The 20,546-nt window shown below is 35.9% G+C and overlaps 1 protein-coding gene across 3 annotated transcripts in view; it reads right to left on the bottom strand.

Moving 5' to 3' along the window:
- Nucleotides 1-249: 249 nt before the first annotated feature.
- Nucleotides 250-20,546, bottom strand: part of LOC131435468 (protein commissureless 2 homolog) — an 88,918-nt gene continuing 68,621 nt past the window's right edge. The window contains exon 2 of one of the 3 annotated variants that reach the window (XM_058603383.1): nt 250-945. In XM_058603383.1, the coding sequence (XP_058459366.1) occupies nt 458-945 (488 nt within the window). In that variant the 3' untranslated portion in view covers nt 250-457. The remainder of the gene's footprint in view (nt 946-20,546) is intronic. The other 2 variants (XR_009230497.1, XR_009230499.1) reach the window with 2 other exon arrangements.

The raw sequence follows: 20,546 nt of genomic DNA on the forward strand, positions 1-20,546 counted from the left end.
AAGTCCGTCGAACCTTCGAAAACAAATAATATGGAATTTGAAGCATCTCAATTTACCTCGTTTTGTTCGACACTGTAAATATGGATTCCGACACTGTAAATAAGGAGTGTTATGCTTTGTCCATTCGAATAGTCAAATATAATTTGAATTCTGATTCCGATTGGCAATCGTGGACCTAATATATTAGACTGTGATATAATTTTAATAAGGGCTCAACCGATTTTTTTCTGGGGAAAATATTGTGATGAGTTAGATTTAATTTCCTAGTTTATTGAGAGCTGTTATAAATATCCAACATCACTAAAATGATCACTTTTTAAAAATAGAACTTTGTTCATTTCTAGAACCTCTGTGTGAATTCACGATACATGTCTTTTATTATTATATAAATAAGTTATTTATAACACAGTCATTGTTTCACGTAAGATCTCCTTAATGCATAATAAGAAATGTCTACTCAACTTCCCGTCGCACTAGTTCGATCATTTCCAATTTCGTATCTACAAGTATTGGTTTTTTTCGAAGCCATAGGACTAGCATTGCTACTTCCTATGTCAGAGATTTGGCGTTTGCTGTTTGCTACTGCTGTTGTCGTCTGGCTGAAGTTGGCACTCGTCGTTGGTGTACCTTCACCAGAGCTCTCGATCCCAATCAGCTGACTGGTCGAGCGAGCGTTCACAAAATTGTACCGGATTTCCTCCAGTTTAGCCCCTCCCATCAGATCCTGAGACTGAGATTCGAACAGTTTGATAACTGATGGCCGGTGAACTTTGACCGGCTCGTACTCAGCACATTTTAGCTGTTGCTTCTGCTTGAGCTGCTCTATCGCATCGTTGTAGCTAGGCAGACCGGATACGATCGTGTAGCTCGGCAGGGATTCAACATCGTAGGGAGGAGGTGTCTCCACGTCCATGCTAGACAGTGTTTGTGATCGGGCAGTCAAAACTGAAAATAAAGGTGAAAAGAAAACAAATCTCATTAGTGACACTTCGTAGCAAAGGTACGCTTTTAATTATAAATCTGTCCGTCAAATTGTGTCAAGCAAGTTTTTTTTCTGACTAAAAGTCGAAATTTAACTCAGCTGGGGTTCACAACAGGCAGGAACGAAATTGACGTCAAGAATAAGTCCCTCCTGGAGCGTCGTTCAATTAGAAGCAAACTTTGTATCAGCGTTTATAAGGTGGCAAAGCCAATCTGTTTTACGTTTTCGTTCGTTTAGCAATATTTAGCTTTTATTTTCGGTGAATATAAGTAACAGTACTTATGGCATCCTATCATGTAAGCTCATATATTAACAAAGGTTGGAATGCAATTTTATTTGGATTCTTTAAATGAAGAGGGTTGTTATTTTTTAAATTTTTCTTGATATACCGGAAAAATCACACAATAAAAAATACTCGAAGTTACTCAACCAGCTAATTGTCAACGTTTAAAAGCAATGGGAATAATCCGAAATGCAAGAAAAATGTCCACAATTCTCCGATAGACACGAAGCGTTTTCATCTACGTCTCATTCAATTTCAAATTTGACTGATGTTTGAAAACTAACGAGAATCCTTCTACGCTATATGTTGTAAAATTGTACTAGCTGTGAGAGTTATCGGTAAAAGGAATCATATGCAATAATCTTTATTGTGAGTAGAATTCATTACCTACTTAAAATTGCAAAAAGAGCTATCGTATGTAACAACACAATGGGCCGTATGAATAAAACGTAGCATGCTTGAATTTCGGTAGTAAATGCTACGTGTGGATCACGTTCCTGTCAAAACATGCTACAAACTGTAGTATTTACTACAAGTTTTCGGTAGGTAGCTCTAGAGGTTGCTACTCGTGTGTTTGCTGATAAAGTGAAGTACAGAAATTAAGTAAGTACGATGTAAGTACGTTTCTTGCTTTGTGCTTGCTGTAAGCCAAAATTATTTTATTTGTAGGAAATTCGAATGGTCAGCAAAATGTATGTACCAAGATTTCTGACAAGAAAGCAAGATAAGTTTTGATTTTGCATTATAAATAAGTTCAGATAAGTTTTGATTTTTCATTATAAATTGTAAAAATTTATTTTTAATTTCAATTTAAAAAGTCTTGAAAAACTATCTTTTTAATATTTGGCAAATAATGTAAATGTAGGAAATTGAATTCCAAGTTTACTTGAGTAGGTAATTTGTGGATTACGTACTTTTTATATGGTACGTATAACATTGATGGATTTTCAACACCACAAAATCCAGATTGTTGAAATGATTGTACTTATTATAGATAGTATTGATAGGTTATAGGATAGTTATAGGTAACAATAGTCGTGGATCTTGTTTTAATAAATAAATTGTATAAATTATTCATTCGAAGTAAATGTTCAAATATGTCACCTTAAATTAATATTAAATATTTAAGCACTTCTGCATGTTATTGTAAAAACTCTACTCTAACTATATCGTATATACCAATTTTACGCAATATAAATTTTACTTTATCATCAAAGCTTTGAATATTGTATTTTCATAGCAGATTATATAAACAAAAAAACAATTCCACGTGAAGCTGTTGATAGTTTAGTGATGTGATGCTTTGTTTTCCTTTAAGTATGGAACACTTATACTGTGATGTAGTTTCTGCTGCACCTGCTGACTCTGCCCTATTTATATATTAAGCGCAACCAGTTTGACAAAATTGTTTGCACAATTGAATTTAAAACGGTCTATTTTATCAATAATTTAATATAAAAAAATTAAAACCTGGGGGCGTGATGAGTGATTCGATGCCTTTCTCCACAGCAGCCCACTTGGGTTCGATCCCCAACTCCGTACATAGGGTCAAAAAATTTTTCAGGCCCAAATAGGCTATTGACCTTATGGTTGAAACCTTCATATTTGAAACTAAATAAACCTGATATTTTTGTTGAAAGAACAATTTTGATCCATGTTTTGTGGAAAATTGTCTACATTTAACAATTGTCAATTTTAATTGCTTAGTAAAAAGGTTAACCACACGAAATTATCAACAGTAAATATTTTCAATTTAAAAAACATGGTGAGTTATACGACAACCTTCCGTATCCATTACCCTTTGCATATTAAAACAAATGTTCCCATTTCGCTGGAATGCTAAAAGAAGGAACGTAAAACTTTATTTAGGTATTATTTCCACGAGAATAAATCCATATATAAACATTTTTGTTGCTAATCGAGTGTGCTAGTCCAAGGAAGTTGGAACCGAAATAATTTTCACACGCAGTTTTCAACAAAATGGAAGAGTTTTAGACTAAGATTTTTGCTTTTCATGAATTGATATTCAGAATCTGCTGATTTGTTTAGTTTTCAACTATGTAATGAGTTTGTTTCTCTAAATGCAGAAAAATTGTATAGTGAACAACCAGATACCGGTATTTCGAAACGCTTTTTGCGTTCTTCATCAGTGTCTTCATATGTCTTCTTCGTTATTTTTCTGGGTTCCATTATGTATACGAATCAGATTCTGTTTGGTTGTAGTAGCATGCTTAGAAACTTCACATTTCATATAGTCCCGAAAATTCTCTAAAGAATTCTATGTTTCTATGCCTTAACAGAACAGTTAGGCGAAGTTAAGAGGCGCTCTCTTCATGGTGAACAAAATTCCGTTGGGCTCATTGAACTTTGTCCTAGCAACTTGTATGGCTGTACCATAACATACGAACAGGAAATCTCTCAATAGAAATTTTATTATATTAAACATCTTTATTGGATAAACGATAGAATCGAATTAGAGAAGATTTGCAAATTTTACTCTTGTTTCTAGAGAAAACATTTTCTTTGTTCACAATCCAATTTTATCATCGTTGTTTTAAGTTCAAAAGTTGAAAAAGTTACCGGTAATTATGAGCATGAAAATTTATTGTTCATTTTGGTTTTGGTACCTTATAGGTACCGATTTATGCTTATGTGCACATGAATGTTTTTATTGTTTTATGTTTTAACTTCGGCTTATTAGTGCATTAGCAGAATAATTGTTTAAATTGCGTAGAGAATTATGGTGACCCGCAAGGTGGCATTTGCAGTCCAACATAATCTGGTGATGCACTGATGAACCGAATAATTACTGTAGCTAGATATAACATGCTACTTGAATAAGAATTTATTTATTTCTATAATAATAAACCAGCATTTTCAAGATCAGAACAATGTACTTTCTGTTTCGGATAAAAAACAATAATACAACAAATTTGCCTGATAACCAAACCTATTGAACATATCAATTTTTTATTTCCTTATACACAATAGCAGTAACCTGGGTAAACTCTCTCTGCTCATAGGTACATAAAATTAACACCTTACTGAGTAACCTTTACATTTTCACGACCTACGGGTCTTTCGGAAACACACTCACATTGAACCAGCATTCGATTAAATGTCCGCTTCCTCTCATTAACCGCATTTTCGTGACTATATTCTATATCGACCATGTGTGACTACTACGTTGCGTGCTCAATGGGACCCGACATGGTTAAAAAAAACTGAAATGTAATCGCTTCCAGGCCGGTAGACACGTCCAAATGTGTACAATAGAAATTAATAAAAATGACCCTTTTCCATGGCCCTTCTTCTCATCTTTTCTTTTCCAGTAAATCTATTCTGAACCAGGACAGTAGGAGCATTCGCGTAACAAAGGCAGTGGATAATTATAAGCATCTACCAAAACTGGCCTGACTTCCTACAGACAGGAAGTAGTAAATTTCATACTTTTTTCAGGTTATGATGGAAACCCTACCTGGCATCAAAAAGGTACATGAATGGTAAAGAAATATACATTAGTCATTTATTAGCCGTAGAGTATCTGGAAAGCTGTAATCAAGGGGTCTTTAAAAATGCACTCTATGGTCACTGAAACGCAGGCAGATGTTTCTTTTTTTTTGGTAGGGCTTCTTGCTGCACATCACCGGTCGGAAACAGGAGGCTTTAATTCTTTAAACATATAACAGACTTTAGTTTTTCCTGCGGACAGAGAGACGACGTAAGTGTGCCGCAGGTTCAGTATATGGATGTCGAATTTGATTGTATTATCTACAACGCTTGAATAGTTTTTTTTTTTGTATTCTGAAGCAATTGGTAATATGAAGAATGCGTTTTATATGAGAGAAAATTTTTATTTTATTTTATTTCAATCAGAATATGGGGCAGGTAATTTAATCTTGAGTTAGGTCAGGAAAATCTTGACTCTCATTTGATTTTTAATATGCTCTTCGTATGTCCGTCGCATTGCAAAATGATCGTCAATCAAAATGAATAAAGTGCAAATGAACAACTTGGAATGATTATCGATGCGAAAGGATTGTAGTTACCGAATTGGGCGACAGACGGAAATATATTACTCTTTATTCGCCCACCTTTTGGAAATTCATACGATTTTTTACGAACATAACTCTTGCTTGCGTTTGCAGGAAACCATAAAGTTGATCTTCTAAAGTTCAATTCATTTAAGATCTGGACTGAAAAAACTGATGTAACACGGATGCAATAACAATGTTGAACACTTAAAATGAAGATAAATTTCAGTTTTCATGGATAAATAGCGAAAAATGAATAAATGCGATTGGGTTTTAATTAAATGTCGAAATTTTCTTCAAATACCACTCGTCAGATTTTGAACACTGTTGGCTAACACAAGTAGCTATTTTCTCCCTTCATCTCTATCACATGCCGAATCATCTGTCCAATCTTCTTCAGCTTGTATTTGATAACTGTCCAATAGTTCTCAATTGTGCGAAATTAAGGGCAGTTGGGGAATTGATGCTTTTTCGAAGGAATCCATCCCGGAGTATCAATATCTCTGTAGCACTTCTCCGTTTCAGACCAAAACTTTGCAAGTCAATTGCAAGTTCGATTCTACGAAAGAATACGTTTTTGGGAATGCATAGTTGTGTTTATCACAAAAATCTAGATTTGTTTGTCCCGCAGCTGCAAAAACCTTACCTTTTTAGTTTTTTTAATTTGGAATTTATCATCGAAAACGAATTTGAACACCAATTACTTTATGAAACTTTTTTTCCGAGGAGTTGCCCATAACCCATCTTCACGAACGTTTCGTCGTCCATGAATAGTTAGTTATATCGTGTTCGTTTTTAAATTGCACTACACCGGTGTAGCGAAAGCTGCACTGAAACCGTTCGTTTTTTGCCAATTGCACTACACCAGTGCTACACTTTTTCTGCACCGATACCACTGGTGTAGCACTCATCAAAAGTTTGGTGTAGCTCTGTGCAATGGAATCGTTTATTGCAGTCAATGGTTACTGTTTATGTTTTCGTCATTTTTGTTCGTTTATTCATGCCTTATTGTAGCACTGCACCGGTGTAGTGCAAATTAAAAACGAAAACGCCATTAAATAGTTTTCTTTATTAAAGAGACTTTCAGCCGGTGGCTGGTTCGTCTCTGCGACCATGAATATGCATCCTTCGTATTTCGTAGGAATCTCATACAAATTCCGAGCACGTCTTTGGCTGCTCTGTTTATGTTCCTGCGCCATGATTGGTTGCTTACTGGCCCGAAAATTCTTCTTGCAGACGAATCCTGGCGGTGCTGCGACTGGCATTGAATTTCTTGGTGATATCATAATCCAATAGTCCTGAGTTTGCCCTAAAGATACAGCTACCGAATCGATTTTAAATTGCACTACATCGATGCAGTGCTACAGTGATATCGGCACTGTAAGCATAAACAGTAACCCTTGATTACGATGAACGATTCCGTTGGACAATGCTACACAGAATGATGAGTGCGACACCAGCGGTATCGAGATAGAAAAGGTTGTGTAGTGTAATTTAAGTATGGAAACACCATTAGAACCGGAAGTTGTATTATCGGGACAATCCCAGGACTCATTTGCAAGATAGATTTTCGGGTCAGTAAACAACAAAATATTAATGGTTTCAGTGCCACCTTACCAACACCGGTGTAGTGTAATTTGAAAACGAAAACGCCGTTGATTACACAACGACGCCGACGTTTGATCCTGTCCAGATAATATAAGATGAAAATGAAATTTATGGCCACTGACCGTCAGCATATCCCTTCTAATTCATTTGACGTATGCTGCCAATTCCAAGTGAAGCTCCCAGCATTCATCGTCAGTTGAATAATCGTACCTAGTCATTCGAAGTTTTGCTTGCTCAGTTTCAAGTGCCAAGTAGTCTAGCTGCTTCATAGTCTTCGCTCTTGGTAGTAAGCAATTTCGATCGAACAGTAAATGGAGTAAAGTGTTAAAAATTAAAACTTAAGGAGGAAACAATTAATTTATGTGTATTCTGTGATTGATATTTCAGCTATCTGATTAGTTTTCATCTATTATCTTGAACCAATTCGAATGTTTACATGAACCTCATTTGAAGGCCGCTCTCATACTATTGAAAGAGATATTTTGTTACTTCAAGAGTTCAACTGACGGTGGTTAAACTAAGCCTCGATTGAAGAGAAACGAGTGATGACTGAATGCTGCCCATTCGGGCCGTCAGCAAACATTGTGTGTGTCAGAGAGTGAAGTTTACTGCAATAGAGAGATCGTCAATGTGTTCCACATTCAGTTTCAATTGAATTGAATGAAGTTTTACAGCACTGATCCTGTTGACCGACTATCGATGCCGCTCACGGAAACGTTTTAGAACGCTGCACAAGGTCTATTTAGTAAATTTGACTGATTTCGCGATTTTTAACCTGACCATTTTCATCATTAGTTCGCGATTTACATCAAATATAACATTTGTGAAACAAAATGAGTCTTGAAAAAAAGTTGAGCACTGTAAAAGGAAACATGTCAAAACGTACTGGACGAAATAATCGTTCAGTTAGTTGGAACAGTTTGTTGTTGTTTTTTTCCTACAAAACTAATGTGAAAATTGAGTGTTTTCTTCATATAATAAGAAAATATTATCTTATTCTACCTGAAGGCTACAGGTATGTAGCGTTTATTTTTAAAAAAGTAGGTAGTTAGTAACTTCTAAAATTTTCCAGTAATACTAGTCCAAAAAGGCTCCAACTCCCCACATTGAAAATGGCTCAACAATGGACCTCTATCTATTGAGTTCGTTGAAAAATGACGATCGGTTCCATGGTCTGTTTCAAAATCAACAAACGAAAGTCCCGAATCGGTCTTCCGTTGGACGATTTATTGGATATTCATCGAACCAACGGTCCAACGTATTGGACCAACGGAGGACTTTCGTTGGAGGTTTTTTTCGCTTACCGGAGCGCTAGAGCTAAAGAAGCAGTGTGTTCAGATATTAAATGTCTGAAGCTTCAACGTTCAATTTTCCGTGTAAAAAGTATACTACACTGGGCAAAAATCAAGTAAGTGTTTCACAAGACCAACGCGAATGAACAAAGCAGAAAACAATTCCATTAAGGATCAAGAGTAAACCAAGTTTCCTGGTGTTAGAAATTTGTATATTACATACTTCATGTTTAATACGTATACCAGCGCTGCCAACTATACTGATTTATTGGTATTTATACCGATTTTTGGACTGCATATAGAAATACAGATATGCTCTCTCAAAATACCGATATTTCATTTTTCATATATTCCATTTTCAATATTCTCACTGATAGCGATGTTTGATTTTTCGAGATAGATATTGTACAGATAATTTTTTCCGAAAAATACAGATTGTTGAAAAAAATGGGTAGTATGGTCGGCAAAGCTGTATAAGTTTTTTCAGCGCTAAATTTCTATATAAACAGGTTCATGTATGATCTTACACCTGAAGAAAAGCGTTCAGAATAATTTGCAAGAAAGGTGCAGCTCCCAGCTGATAACTCGGGTGGTATGATCCTTTTTTCCATTACAACATGGGACACCTATACTCATGTGATGCAGCCGGTACTATTCCTGCTGATTGCACCGAATTTTTATTTTCAGTGCAACCAGTTTATCAAAGACGCGTTTAAATTTCAATTTCGAACATTCTATTTTTTCAATAATATATGCTCAAATAAATTTAAAGCATTGTTTTAATATTGAAATTATATTTTGATCAATATTTCGTCAATGTTTGATGGAAAATTGCATACAGTCTTAGTTTTTGATTTGAGGTTACATATTAGAAAGTTTAGCTACACTACTTAAGTGCATCTGTATTGAATTGCGCTATACAAAATAAATAAAATTGAACATGTTTTGTGAAGAAGCAATTTTCCGAAAGAATAAAGAGTTTTCCAACAACATACCGTATTTTATTTTTTGTTTTCGGCTTCTTCGAGCAAAGGTTTCTATTTCGCTGGAATTTGAATAAAAGGTATATAAATCTTTATTTTGAAGCAAAATTTGCGAGAGAAAATCCATATAGAAATGTGATGTTACTAATGGAATGTGTGGTAGTGCAAGGAAACTGAAACCAAATTACATTTCACTAGCAGTTTTCAGCAAAATGGAAAAAGGTTTCGTTCAGAGTTTTTACTTTTCTTGACATTATAGGCCGACACGACTGATTTGTTTAATTTTAAGCTGTATGATAGTTTTATCTGATCAAATCCGGAAAAAGATGATGGAGCTTGTTTTTACGCACACATTATTGACATTACCTATACGATTGCAAGGAGTCTTTCCCCTTAAGAGGTAGAGATTTTCACAAGCAGTCTTAAGATTGTATTAATTATTATCTATGCATAATCAATTATTATCAAATTTCATCTTTAGTTCGTACTGTGAAAATATCATTATTTTGTCTAATGATTCAGTCATGACAAAAAATTAAACGAGAAAGGAATGATTTTGGATCTGAAAACATTAATGAATCAATTAATCGAACTGTTTTAATTATTTCAGAGATTTTTTTCACTTCTGGCTATGCATCAAGAATATATCATAACGAAATCAATTTTATTTCAATTGATGCGAAAATTTAACTTGTGTTCCCTGGTCATAGGAACCACGAGTCGTTAAAATCGCAAATAAAACTCAAACTGAACTGAATGCGAAACGTAAAACAATTAAAACATTCATGTCATGCCTTAGCACAAACCGGTGCCCACGAAGTACCAAAACCTAAATGACCAACTAAAACTGTCTTCAAAATGTTTCTAACAGTTTACATAAAATGCTGAACAAACAGGTTCTGGATTGAATTATGGAACAGAGTTTACTATATTACAAAAAATAATTATCATTAACCGTAAGCTATGAAATTCTTTCAAATATTTTTGTGAATTTCATAAGGATTATGAACATTAGAAGTCATATATTAACTATTATATTAGATGGTGAAAGTTTTGCGTCAAACTAGTGTAGAGTGTAATGTTTACATGAGTAAAAAGCCATCGCAATTTGTCAAGTTGCTATCGAGCTGGCTTCCAAAGAAGGAGGTGTTGCGACAAAAATTATGGGTGCAGTCTTGGAAAATCCAAACAAATCCCACTAGTTGATCGCGACACGGTAGGGATTCGACCGTGTCCCGGGTCATAAAATCGTCCAAGGAAACCTAGATTAACCAGCTGCGCCAGAAAAACGACTAAGTGCTACCTCTGTTAATGAAAACTAGGTGATGGATTACTTGATGCACCACTCGACCTTTCGCGACTTGACCAAGAAGGTAAATTTTTTTCATCTGGTTCGTTCAGCAGACAAAGTGCCTGATCGAACTGATAAACAGAATGCGGGGCTAAATTCCGTGAAAGGAAGTCTACCGCGAATGGTCCAGCCGAAATGCATGGACTTCGAGATGTATATTATAGCGGATGTCAAGCATACCCACAGCCCGGAGTTATTCTGGAGAAGTTCCGGAAGAAAATGATCGACAAATTTGCCAACAAGTATTTGATGGCAGGCGATCTGTAGGTGCGGTAAATTCATTAAGCCGTACATAACGACCGACGACCATCAAGAAGAATGCCCACAGAAGCGTCTGTCTTCATCCGGTCCCACGAAGGTGACACACTGTTTTGGACGAATTGTTAGCAATTACGTGAAACCTGTGGTGGAGTGGTACATAGCCAACTATGTTGTTTTTGTGAATATGGATCCATCCGCCAAACTCGCCTGAACTTCGTCCAATGGGTAGTGTTTAGTCCAAGGTGCGAACATTTGACCTAATAGACGAAATTGAATAAACTAATTTTGCAAAAACAAAGCTAATATGCTAATTATTTATTCTCGGAAAGTTTTAAAAATGTTCGACTCAAAATGAATTTTTGGTGATCATTTTTTGTATTTATGAGTTTTTTCTAGTAGTCCTTTCAATGGGATATTGTAACCTTTTCATGTTCGATTATAATAATGAATTGAGCACAACAGTAGTTCATAAGGTGTTGCAGAGTTAGAAAATTTAGTAAATGGATATAAGTTTAAAAACCCTTCTTAATCCACCTAGTGGTGTGATAATGCCTTTCTCTTCTTTCATAACAGTCTCATGAAAATATGTTTCATACTTTTATTAAATAATTTTGGATACTAATTTTGACACCAATTGATTCAGATTGATTCGAGTAGTTCACAAAAGCATGCTTCAGTGTTTATGTCACTCAGTCAGCATCATTTTTCCAAACTAGTGCTTGACATTTGTGTTGCCTATTTGTATGAGAACAGTGATGCTAATCTAAAAAAAAAGCCTTCTTAGTCCACTTAGTGAAATTGTCATATATCTTGAAAAATCACCATAGGGGGGAGTACATGAAATTTTCGAAATCGAAAAAAAATTTTTGATGCCAAAAGGCTTAGAATTGCATGAAACGTCGAGATTTAGTGTCATCTCGAAAAAATTTTTTTGAGAAAATCGACTTTTTGGGACTTAGAAAAAATATGAAAATTTTTCTAAGTCCCAGAAAGTTGATTTTTTCAAAAAAAATTTTTTTCGGGATAACACTAAATTTAGATGTTTCATGCAGTTTTAAGAGTTTCGGCATCAAAAAAAATTTCGATTTTGGAAATTTCATGTACTCCCCCCTATGGTGCTTTTTCAAGGTCGAAAATTGTCAAACCTTTACCACCGGGCAGCACCCCTTAAGCATGTCCGATTTAGGTCAAATTTTGCATGAAGGCTTTTTTCGAGGTGCTTAAACTTTTGAGCACAAGAACTTAACGAAAATAGAGGTGATCCTAAAATTTTGGCACCCATATATATATAAGAGCGGTAAAAATCAATGTGTTTTGTCGGTTACGTCACTTATACCATCATATATCTGGAACCAAAAGTCACAACCATTTGATCTTCGAACTTGATCAATGGCCCGACAGTAGCTTTCAAACGAGCCCAAGTTTGTTAAAATCGGTTCAGCCATCTCTGAGAAAATTGAGCGCGTTCAAATTCAACGCCTTTTGTCGGTTACGTCACTTATACAATCATATCTCCGAAACCAAAAGTCACAGCCATTTGATCTTCGAACTTGATCAATGGCCCGACAGTAGCTTTCAAACGAGCCCAAGTTTGTTAAAATCGGTTCAGCCATCTCTGAGAAAATTGAGCGCGTTCAAATATCTTCTAAAAGTGCACACACACACATACACACACACATACACACAGACATTTTCCGATCTCGTCGAACTGAGTCGAATGGTATATAACACTATGGGTCTCCGAGGCTCCGTTCGAAAGTCGGTTTTTCCAGCAATTCTAATACCTTTCTATAGAGAAAGGCAAAAAGCCTTCTTAGTCCACTCAGTGGAATTTTCATATATCTCGAAAAATCACCATAGGGGGGAGTACATGAAATTTTCGAAATCGAAAAAAAAATTTTGATGCCAAAAGGCTTAGAATTGCATGAAACGTCGAGATTTAGTGTCATCTCGAAAAAAAAAGTCCCAGAAAGTTGATTTTTTCAAAAAATTTTTTTTTTGAGATGACACTAAATTTCGATGTTTCATGCAGTTTTAAGAGTTTCGGCATCAAAAAAATTTTTCGATTTTGGAAATTTCATGTACTCCCCCCTATGGTACTTTTTCAGGATCGAAAATTGTCAAACCTTTACCACCGGGCAGCACCCCTTAAGCATGTCCAATTTAAGTCAAATTTTGCATGAGGGCTTTTTTCGAGGTGCTTAAACTTTTGAGCACTAGAACTTAACGAAAATAGAGGTGATCCCAAAATTTTGGCACCCTTATATATATAAGAGCGGTGAAAATCAACGTGTTTTGTCGGTTACGTCACTTATACCATCATATATCTGGAACCAAAAGTCACAGCCATTTGATTTTCGAACTTGATCAATGGCCCGACAGTAGCTTTCAAACGAGCCCAAGTTTATTAAAATCGATTCAGCCATCTCTGAGAAAATTGAGCGCGTTCAAATACAACGCTTTTTGTCGGTTACGTCACTTATACAATCATATCTCCGGAACCAAAAGTCACAGCCATTTGATCTTCAAACTTGATCAATGGCCCGACAGTAGCTTTCAAACGAGCCCAAGTTTGTTAAAATCGGTTCAGCCATCTCTGAGAAAATTGAGCGCGTTCAAATTCAACGCCTTTTGTCGGTTACGTTACTTATACAATCATATCTCCGAAACCAAAAGTCACAGCCATTTGATCTTCGAACTTGATCAATGGCCCGATAGTAGCTTTCAAACGAGCCCAAGTTTGTTAAAATCGGTTCAGCCATCTCTGAGAAAATTGAGCGCGTTCAAATTCAACGCCTTTTGTCGGTTACGTCACTTATACAATCATATCTCCGAAACCAAAAGTCACAGCCATTTGATCTTCGAACTTGATCAATGGCCCGACAGTACCTTTCAAACGAGCCCAAGTTTGTTAAAATCGGTTCAGCCATCTCTGAGAAAATTGAGCGCGTTCAAATTCAACGGCTTTTGTCGGTTACGTCACTTATACAATCATATCTCCGAAACCAAAAGTCACAGCCATTTGATCTTCAAACTTGATCAATGGCCCGACAGTACCTTTCAAACGAGCCCAAGTTTGTTAAAATCGGTTCAGCCATCTCTGAGAAAATTGAGCGCGTTCAAATTCAACGGCTTTTGTCGGTTACGTCACTTATACAATCATATCTCCGAAACCAAAAGTCACAGCCATTTGATCTTCAAACTTGATCAATGGCCCGACAGTAGCTTTCAAACGAGCCCAAGTTTGTTAAAATCGGTTCAGCCATCTCTGAGAAAATTGAGCGCGTTCAAATTCAACGCCTTTTGTCGGTTACGTCACTTATACAATCATATCTCCGAAACCAAAAGTCACAGCCATTTGATCTTCGAACTTGATCAATGGCCCGACAGTAGCTTTCAAACGAGCCCAAGTTTGTTAAAATCGGTTCAGCCATCTCTGAGAAAATTGAGCGCGTTCAAATATCTTCTAAAAGTGCACACACACACATACACACACACACACACACACACACACACACACACACACACACACACACACACACACACACACACACACACACACACACACACACACACACACACACACACAGACATTTTCCGATCTCGTCGAACTGAGTCGAATGGTATATAACACTATGGGTCTCCGAGGCTCCGTTCGAAAGTCGGTTTTTCCAGCAATTCTAATACCTTTCTATAGAGAAAGGCAAAACACATGCTCCTCAATTCAAAGAAAGTGCAATAGATTGTACTGAAGAGAACTAATAGTGAAATATATAAATATATATATATATATATATATATATATATATATATATATATATATATATATATATATATATATATATATATATATATATATATATATATATATATATATATATATATATATATATATATATATATATATATATATATATATATATATATATATATATATATATATATATATATATCAATAACAATAAGAACTTTTAATTTGTTTGCTGAAAAATTAACGCCAATGGATAACTTTCACATCAACAGATAAATACTGAACTAAAAAAAATCAAAAACTCACTCATTAAAGCAACCCTCAAGACTCAATGCTTTATCCCGATATTTATACATTCTGAATAAAATTCTGAACTACGAATTCGAATGAAAATATAGCCATCAAATTTATAATTGAGATACTTTAACTTCGGCAAATACCCGTATACTATGTGTATATATGTATCATTACAGTACATACGGGATGTAAATCAAATTTCACCGAAAGATGCTGCTCGAATTAGAGTACCATCGTTCATCTGCTGGCGTCTCATAAAAATTTACAAAGGGGGTTCATTTAGAACGATCATTCCAATGAAGATATTTAAAACTATCGAGAGACTGTTTTGTTGTGGAGCTGAATTCACAAAGACGAAATCACCAGTATTAATCGAATCATAGGCTGAGTCATTCCTTTCAACCCAAACGATTAAAATTCACCAATGCTGAGCTCGGTGTAACCACGATGATTTATTTTCTTCACCCGAAGTTAAGCCCCAGATTTTTGACGCCTCATCAGTTACCGGCGGATCGTCTTCCCCAAATATAGCATTCAAACTATATCAGAAGTCACTAATTAAACTCAAGTGTCTTTACATGAAAGGGAACAGCAGCGGCGGCAGCAGTAACGGCAAAAAGGATCAATTCCCAAGAGAAGGGAACAACAGTCGACTTATGAGAGGGGAGAAAGAAAATTAAACTTCCCACACCTTCGACGGAACTGTGCACTGGCGCAGGGGAAGCCATGGTTTCATGGATCATAGAAATTTTCTTACTGATGGTCTTGCTTATTCCAAATCATTGAAAACAGAACGGCAAAATATCCTCCCCATTCCTTAACGGTCAGCACTGGTGCACACGCACAGAAGCCGCACAAGACAACATCTTCAGGGCTTTCCGCTTTAGTATTTACAGCCATAATTTTATTTTTATTAGTTTTTTCAAGTGTTAGTCATGTGGAAAATGTGGTGATGGTGGAGTTGGCTTGGGAAGAGGCAAACATCCGATTCATTGTACATACAGTCGGTGGGATGCTGCAGTGACTGTTTATGCGTACACTGACTATTGACTTGTTCCCTTCTGCAAGTGGTTGGACGTGATGTTGCTGAAGTCGTGTCAGTATTCCTGGATGGATGCTACTTGTTTACATTGCAACGAGGGAAAGAACAAGAATGCTGCTCGGCACCACAGATGTGCACATTGCGATTGAAGTTGTTTCGCGAAGAAACCACAGCCACTGTTGGTGTGAAGTTATTTTCCCATGAACGAACGAGATAGGAAATGATTCCAATGCAAAGGATGGTGGCTGAAAGATGGCAACATCAATCGTTCACCGATATGTAGTACTCGGTAGCCGGGTACACAGGACCTTTTTCTGAGTGGTCGTCGATTGTGATTAAATACTAGTTACCGAGTAGCAAAGTGAAATGTGGATCGATGTTCTATTTCAACAAAGTCTATGAAGAGAATCACTAAATGAATTTCAAGAACAATCGAACGATGGACAAGCACAGTCAGCTTGGTCCACGGGCTTCAGGTGCTGGAAGTAATTAAAAAACCTGTTTTAATCCACCTAGTGGTGTAATGATAACTTTCTCATATCTCTCTAATTCTCATATATAAATGTGTGGATTTTCGCAAAATAATTTCGCTTGATTCTTGAAAAACAAAAAGGTTTGACCATCTTGACCATCAACTAGTATAACCTACAGGGTGTAACAGTTCTCAGATCGGTAAGACCATTTCTGAGAAAACGAAGTGAGTTCCACTATTACAGATATTTCCGAAACCGGTATAATCAATGTTAGTTCGAGAAAAGTGACTGGGATCCATTTTTGAGTCTATAGCCACAATACCCAGTCGTAGTGACGGTACAAATATTTTGATGATTCTCATCCTGTAATTCCAACAATTCAATATGGGACCACAAGACCTTTCATTCGAAAATCGGCAGAACGTTTTACAGTGACGTCACACTGGGAACGTGAATTAGGAATCTGGCAATAAGGTATCCCAGATCATTTGTTTTTTCGACTAATTGGGGCAATGAACGATTATCTCGCCTCTGACCACAGATAGAACCAGAATGTCTTCAGTAAATTTTTAGTTCTTGTGTAGACTTATAATTTACAATCATTTGATGCAGAATCAGTCCTGTGACTCAAAATTATAAAGATTTAGTTAGACGGTGTCTTTAGAAAAGTGTATTAAAGTTCCAAGATCTATTAGATGATTGATAAAACACTTCTCATAATATCTATCGTTTGTAAGTATATGAAGTTCTAAGCATTTATAACTAGGAGTGAGAATTGTTTTGAAGAGTGTCTTCGACATAGTTTGTGGACTACTTAGGAATATACAAATTAAACATATATTTTCTTGGTGCCTCCTCTATGCCACTAGGTTCTGAAATCTGAGACATTCAATGTTCGATGTTCGAACTTCGTAAACAAAGATTTTTCCATACAGTTGGATATAAAGTTATGGGTATTTTCAGAACGGGTTTGGCGAGTAGATTATTTTCGCCATCCAAGTCCCCGATTTCCGGATGCACTGAAAATAATGGTCTAAAAACTTTGGAATGAACTTCGCGACGTCGTATGATTACAAATATCGAAACACTATTCAGATTGACCTGCTTCAGACAAACGTGGTACCGTTGATCACCAATTTATCTAATGCCTTCCAGACGTGTGGTTTGATACCAATATTCTCGTGGTTAAAAGGAAAGAGCATTATTTGCGTAAAAGTTGAAAAAATGTTGAAAAAATCGATTCTTCGCGGTTATGGTTGCGGTCAACTGCAAGATCTCGGCAGGATGTCGAAGCATTTTTGTAAAAGGTAACAAGGAATAATTCTTCCATTGAAACTTAACTTTGTATTTTTGTGCTGCCATTTAAAATTTGCTCAATTTCAATGGATTCACTAAGTTGTTGATTTTAATATTTTCATTTTTTGAGTTTCACAAAACTTTTGCCTTTAAACAGCAAAATGAATATACAATGTGATATTAATTGAAAATTTGATGAGTCGATATCATATTAGGATTTCAATCTGATGTTGCTATCATAGTCAAATATCAATTTGTTCAAATTTTGATGTTAGACTTTACTCGGAAATTGCTACCGTAACGAAGTATAGAATAGTAACGAAGTCAGATTAGATGTTTTATTACGTTTTTTGTTTCGCCACTTTGAGTGAGCGTATCAAATCTTCAACACACTTTACCCTATAATTCCGAAATCGGAAGTAGCATCCCGATGAAACTTTGGAGTTTTGTATAGGACTGTAAGACTTTTCACGTCCCGGGTTGGCGGTTCAATGTATAGGACACTGGTCTTACAAACCAGTTGTCGTATGTTCGATCCCCGACCTGGAAGGATTCGTGGTGTCAGTGAGATCGTAGCACCAGCCATGCAATGGTTCTGTATACTCTGAATCGGCTGTGAAGTCTGTTGAAACAGAAGGTCAAATTCCGCTACAGGAATGGAATACCAAGGCTTTGTAAGACCTTTCATTTGCTAAAATCGGTCATGCCATATCTGAGCAAAGTGAGAAAATAATTTGAAATTGTAATTTTTACAATAATCACCCTGTAATTCCGGAACCGGAAGTCGGAACAAAATGAAATTCAGGAATTTTGTATAAGATATTTGTACATTTCATTTGAATCTAAGTTCGTAAGAATCGGTTGAGCCCAGAAAAGTTAGTGCATTCATTTTCATTTGTTTTGCACATATTATCCTGTAATTCCGGAACCGGAAGTCGGATTCGAATAAAAATCAGGAACTTTGGATGGGGCTACAAGAACTTTCATTTGAATCTAAATGCAGAGTGCAAAAAAATATTACATACATATTTCACAGTGATTGTGTAACCTTTCTATATGAGAAAGGAAAAAAACTGTTTTAATCCACCTAGTGGTGTAATTATACCGTTCTTATATTATTTTTTGTCATATATTTTAGCAAAAATTCATTGGAATACTACAATTTAAAAACGTTTAGGAAAAAGCTTTGAAGATTTCTGTTGCATAATATTACTACAGCTGGATATCGGCATAGTGACATTCAATTCATTCAACCATAATTTTGGATGTACCGGTAGTCGGACATGGATGAAATTCAGTAAATCATTTATGGGACTATCAATGGCTTACTTGGTTACAAACTCTAATGATCTGCAAACTAGAGAAATTCGCTACAGTGAAGATTGGTTCAGCCATCTCCGATAAATGCGAATGACATTTTTTTAACTTTGTTGGTGCATATGACCCTGTAATTCCGGAACCGGAAGTCAAATACGAATGACATCCAGGAACTTTATATAAGACCATAAGACCTTCCATTTGAATTAAAGTTTGTGAAAGTCGGTTCCGTCTTCTTCGAGAAAAGTGCGTGACATTATATTTTCACATTTATGGTGCATATCACTCTGTAACTCCGGACCCGGAAGTCAGATCCAAACGAAAATCAGGAACATTGAATGGAACTATAAGACCTTTCATTCGAATCTAATTTTGTGACAATCGGTTCAGCCATCTCCGAGAAAAGTGAGTGACAATATTTGTCACATACACATACGCACTCACAGATACACACAGACATTTGCTCAGTTCGTAGAGTCAAATGGTATATGACAATCGGCCCTCCGGGCCTCGGTTCAAAAATCGGGTTTCACAGTGATTGTAAGCCTTTCTGTATGAGAAAGGCAAAATTGAATGTGGAACTCGCATTGGTTTCTCACATACAGTTGATAAATGTTATGTGAAGTTAATCAAAGTGTCTTAGATAGATAGTCGATCTGATACACGGAGACTCCGAGCATCTAAAAAAAAACCACTAACTTATTGGCTATAATTGAATTTTATTCGGATACGACCTCCGGCTTCGGAATTACAGGGTAATGAGTATGGCTATAAAGCTCTCCTAAAGTTTTCGATCGTTATTAAATTTTATATAAAGCATTCAAATTTTTAGACTTCATTCCATCGACACATAATCGATCTTTTCTCTAGTATATTAATAAATAGCTACTTTAAAGTTGTTACAGTAGACTAAAAGAGCCAGGAAAAAAATGTTTCATAAATGGTAGATGTTATCCTCAACTAGATTAAATACCCAATCCATCGACACATAATCGCACTTTTTTAACTACAATAAACTCTACTAAAAATACACTTCATATCTCTTTTGCTTAAACGTCAGTACAGAAAAATTATCCCTTACGATCAAGAAACGTGATTTAGTGGCGAAAATCGATCTAATATTGCGCATTTTAAGTCTGTTCCCCTCAAATATGTCCGGTATATGAAAACCAGTGATACCACATTTGCAGATTTATCTTTAAATTTACAGATTTCTGATTAACGCGGCAGATATTTACGGATCCCCATTTTAAGGGACTTACTTATTACCAAATGTTTAAAAAAACATTTTTCAAATATATATAATTCGACCATTTGACATTCATTCTTGCTTGTAAAGATGAGACTTTTCCACTGCCTGGCATTCCTGATGTGAACGGCATGTGGCATTCGTACAAGTATTAATGTGCGAACAAAAAGTTTTTGTCAAATTTTTTTGCGCTGAAGTTTAAAAATTCACAACAGCCGCAATACCTCTTGTGTTTCCATTACAAAAAGTTGTACACTAAAGGCTGACTGTTATTGTTACTTCTCACAAGTTCCTATCTCAAACCTTCCCGTGTGTCTATGATGACAT

Source organism: Malaya genurostris, chromosome 3, assembly GCF_030247185.1.
Source record: "Malaya genurostris strain Urasoe2022 chromosome 3, Malgen_1.1, whole genome shotgun sequence".
NCBI classification, from domain to species: Eukaryota; Metazoa; Arthropoda; class Insecta; order Diptera; family Culicidae; genus Malaya; species Malaya genurostris.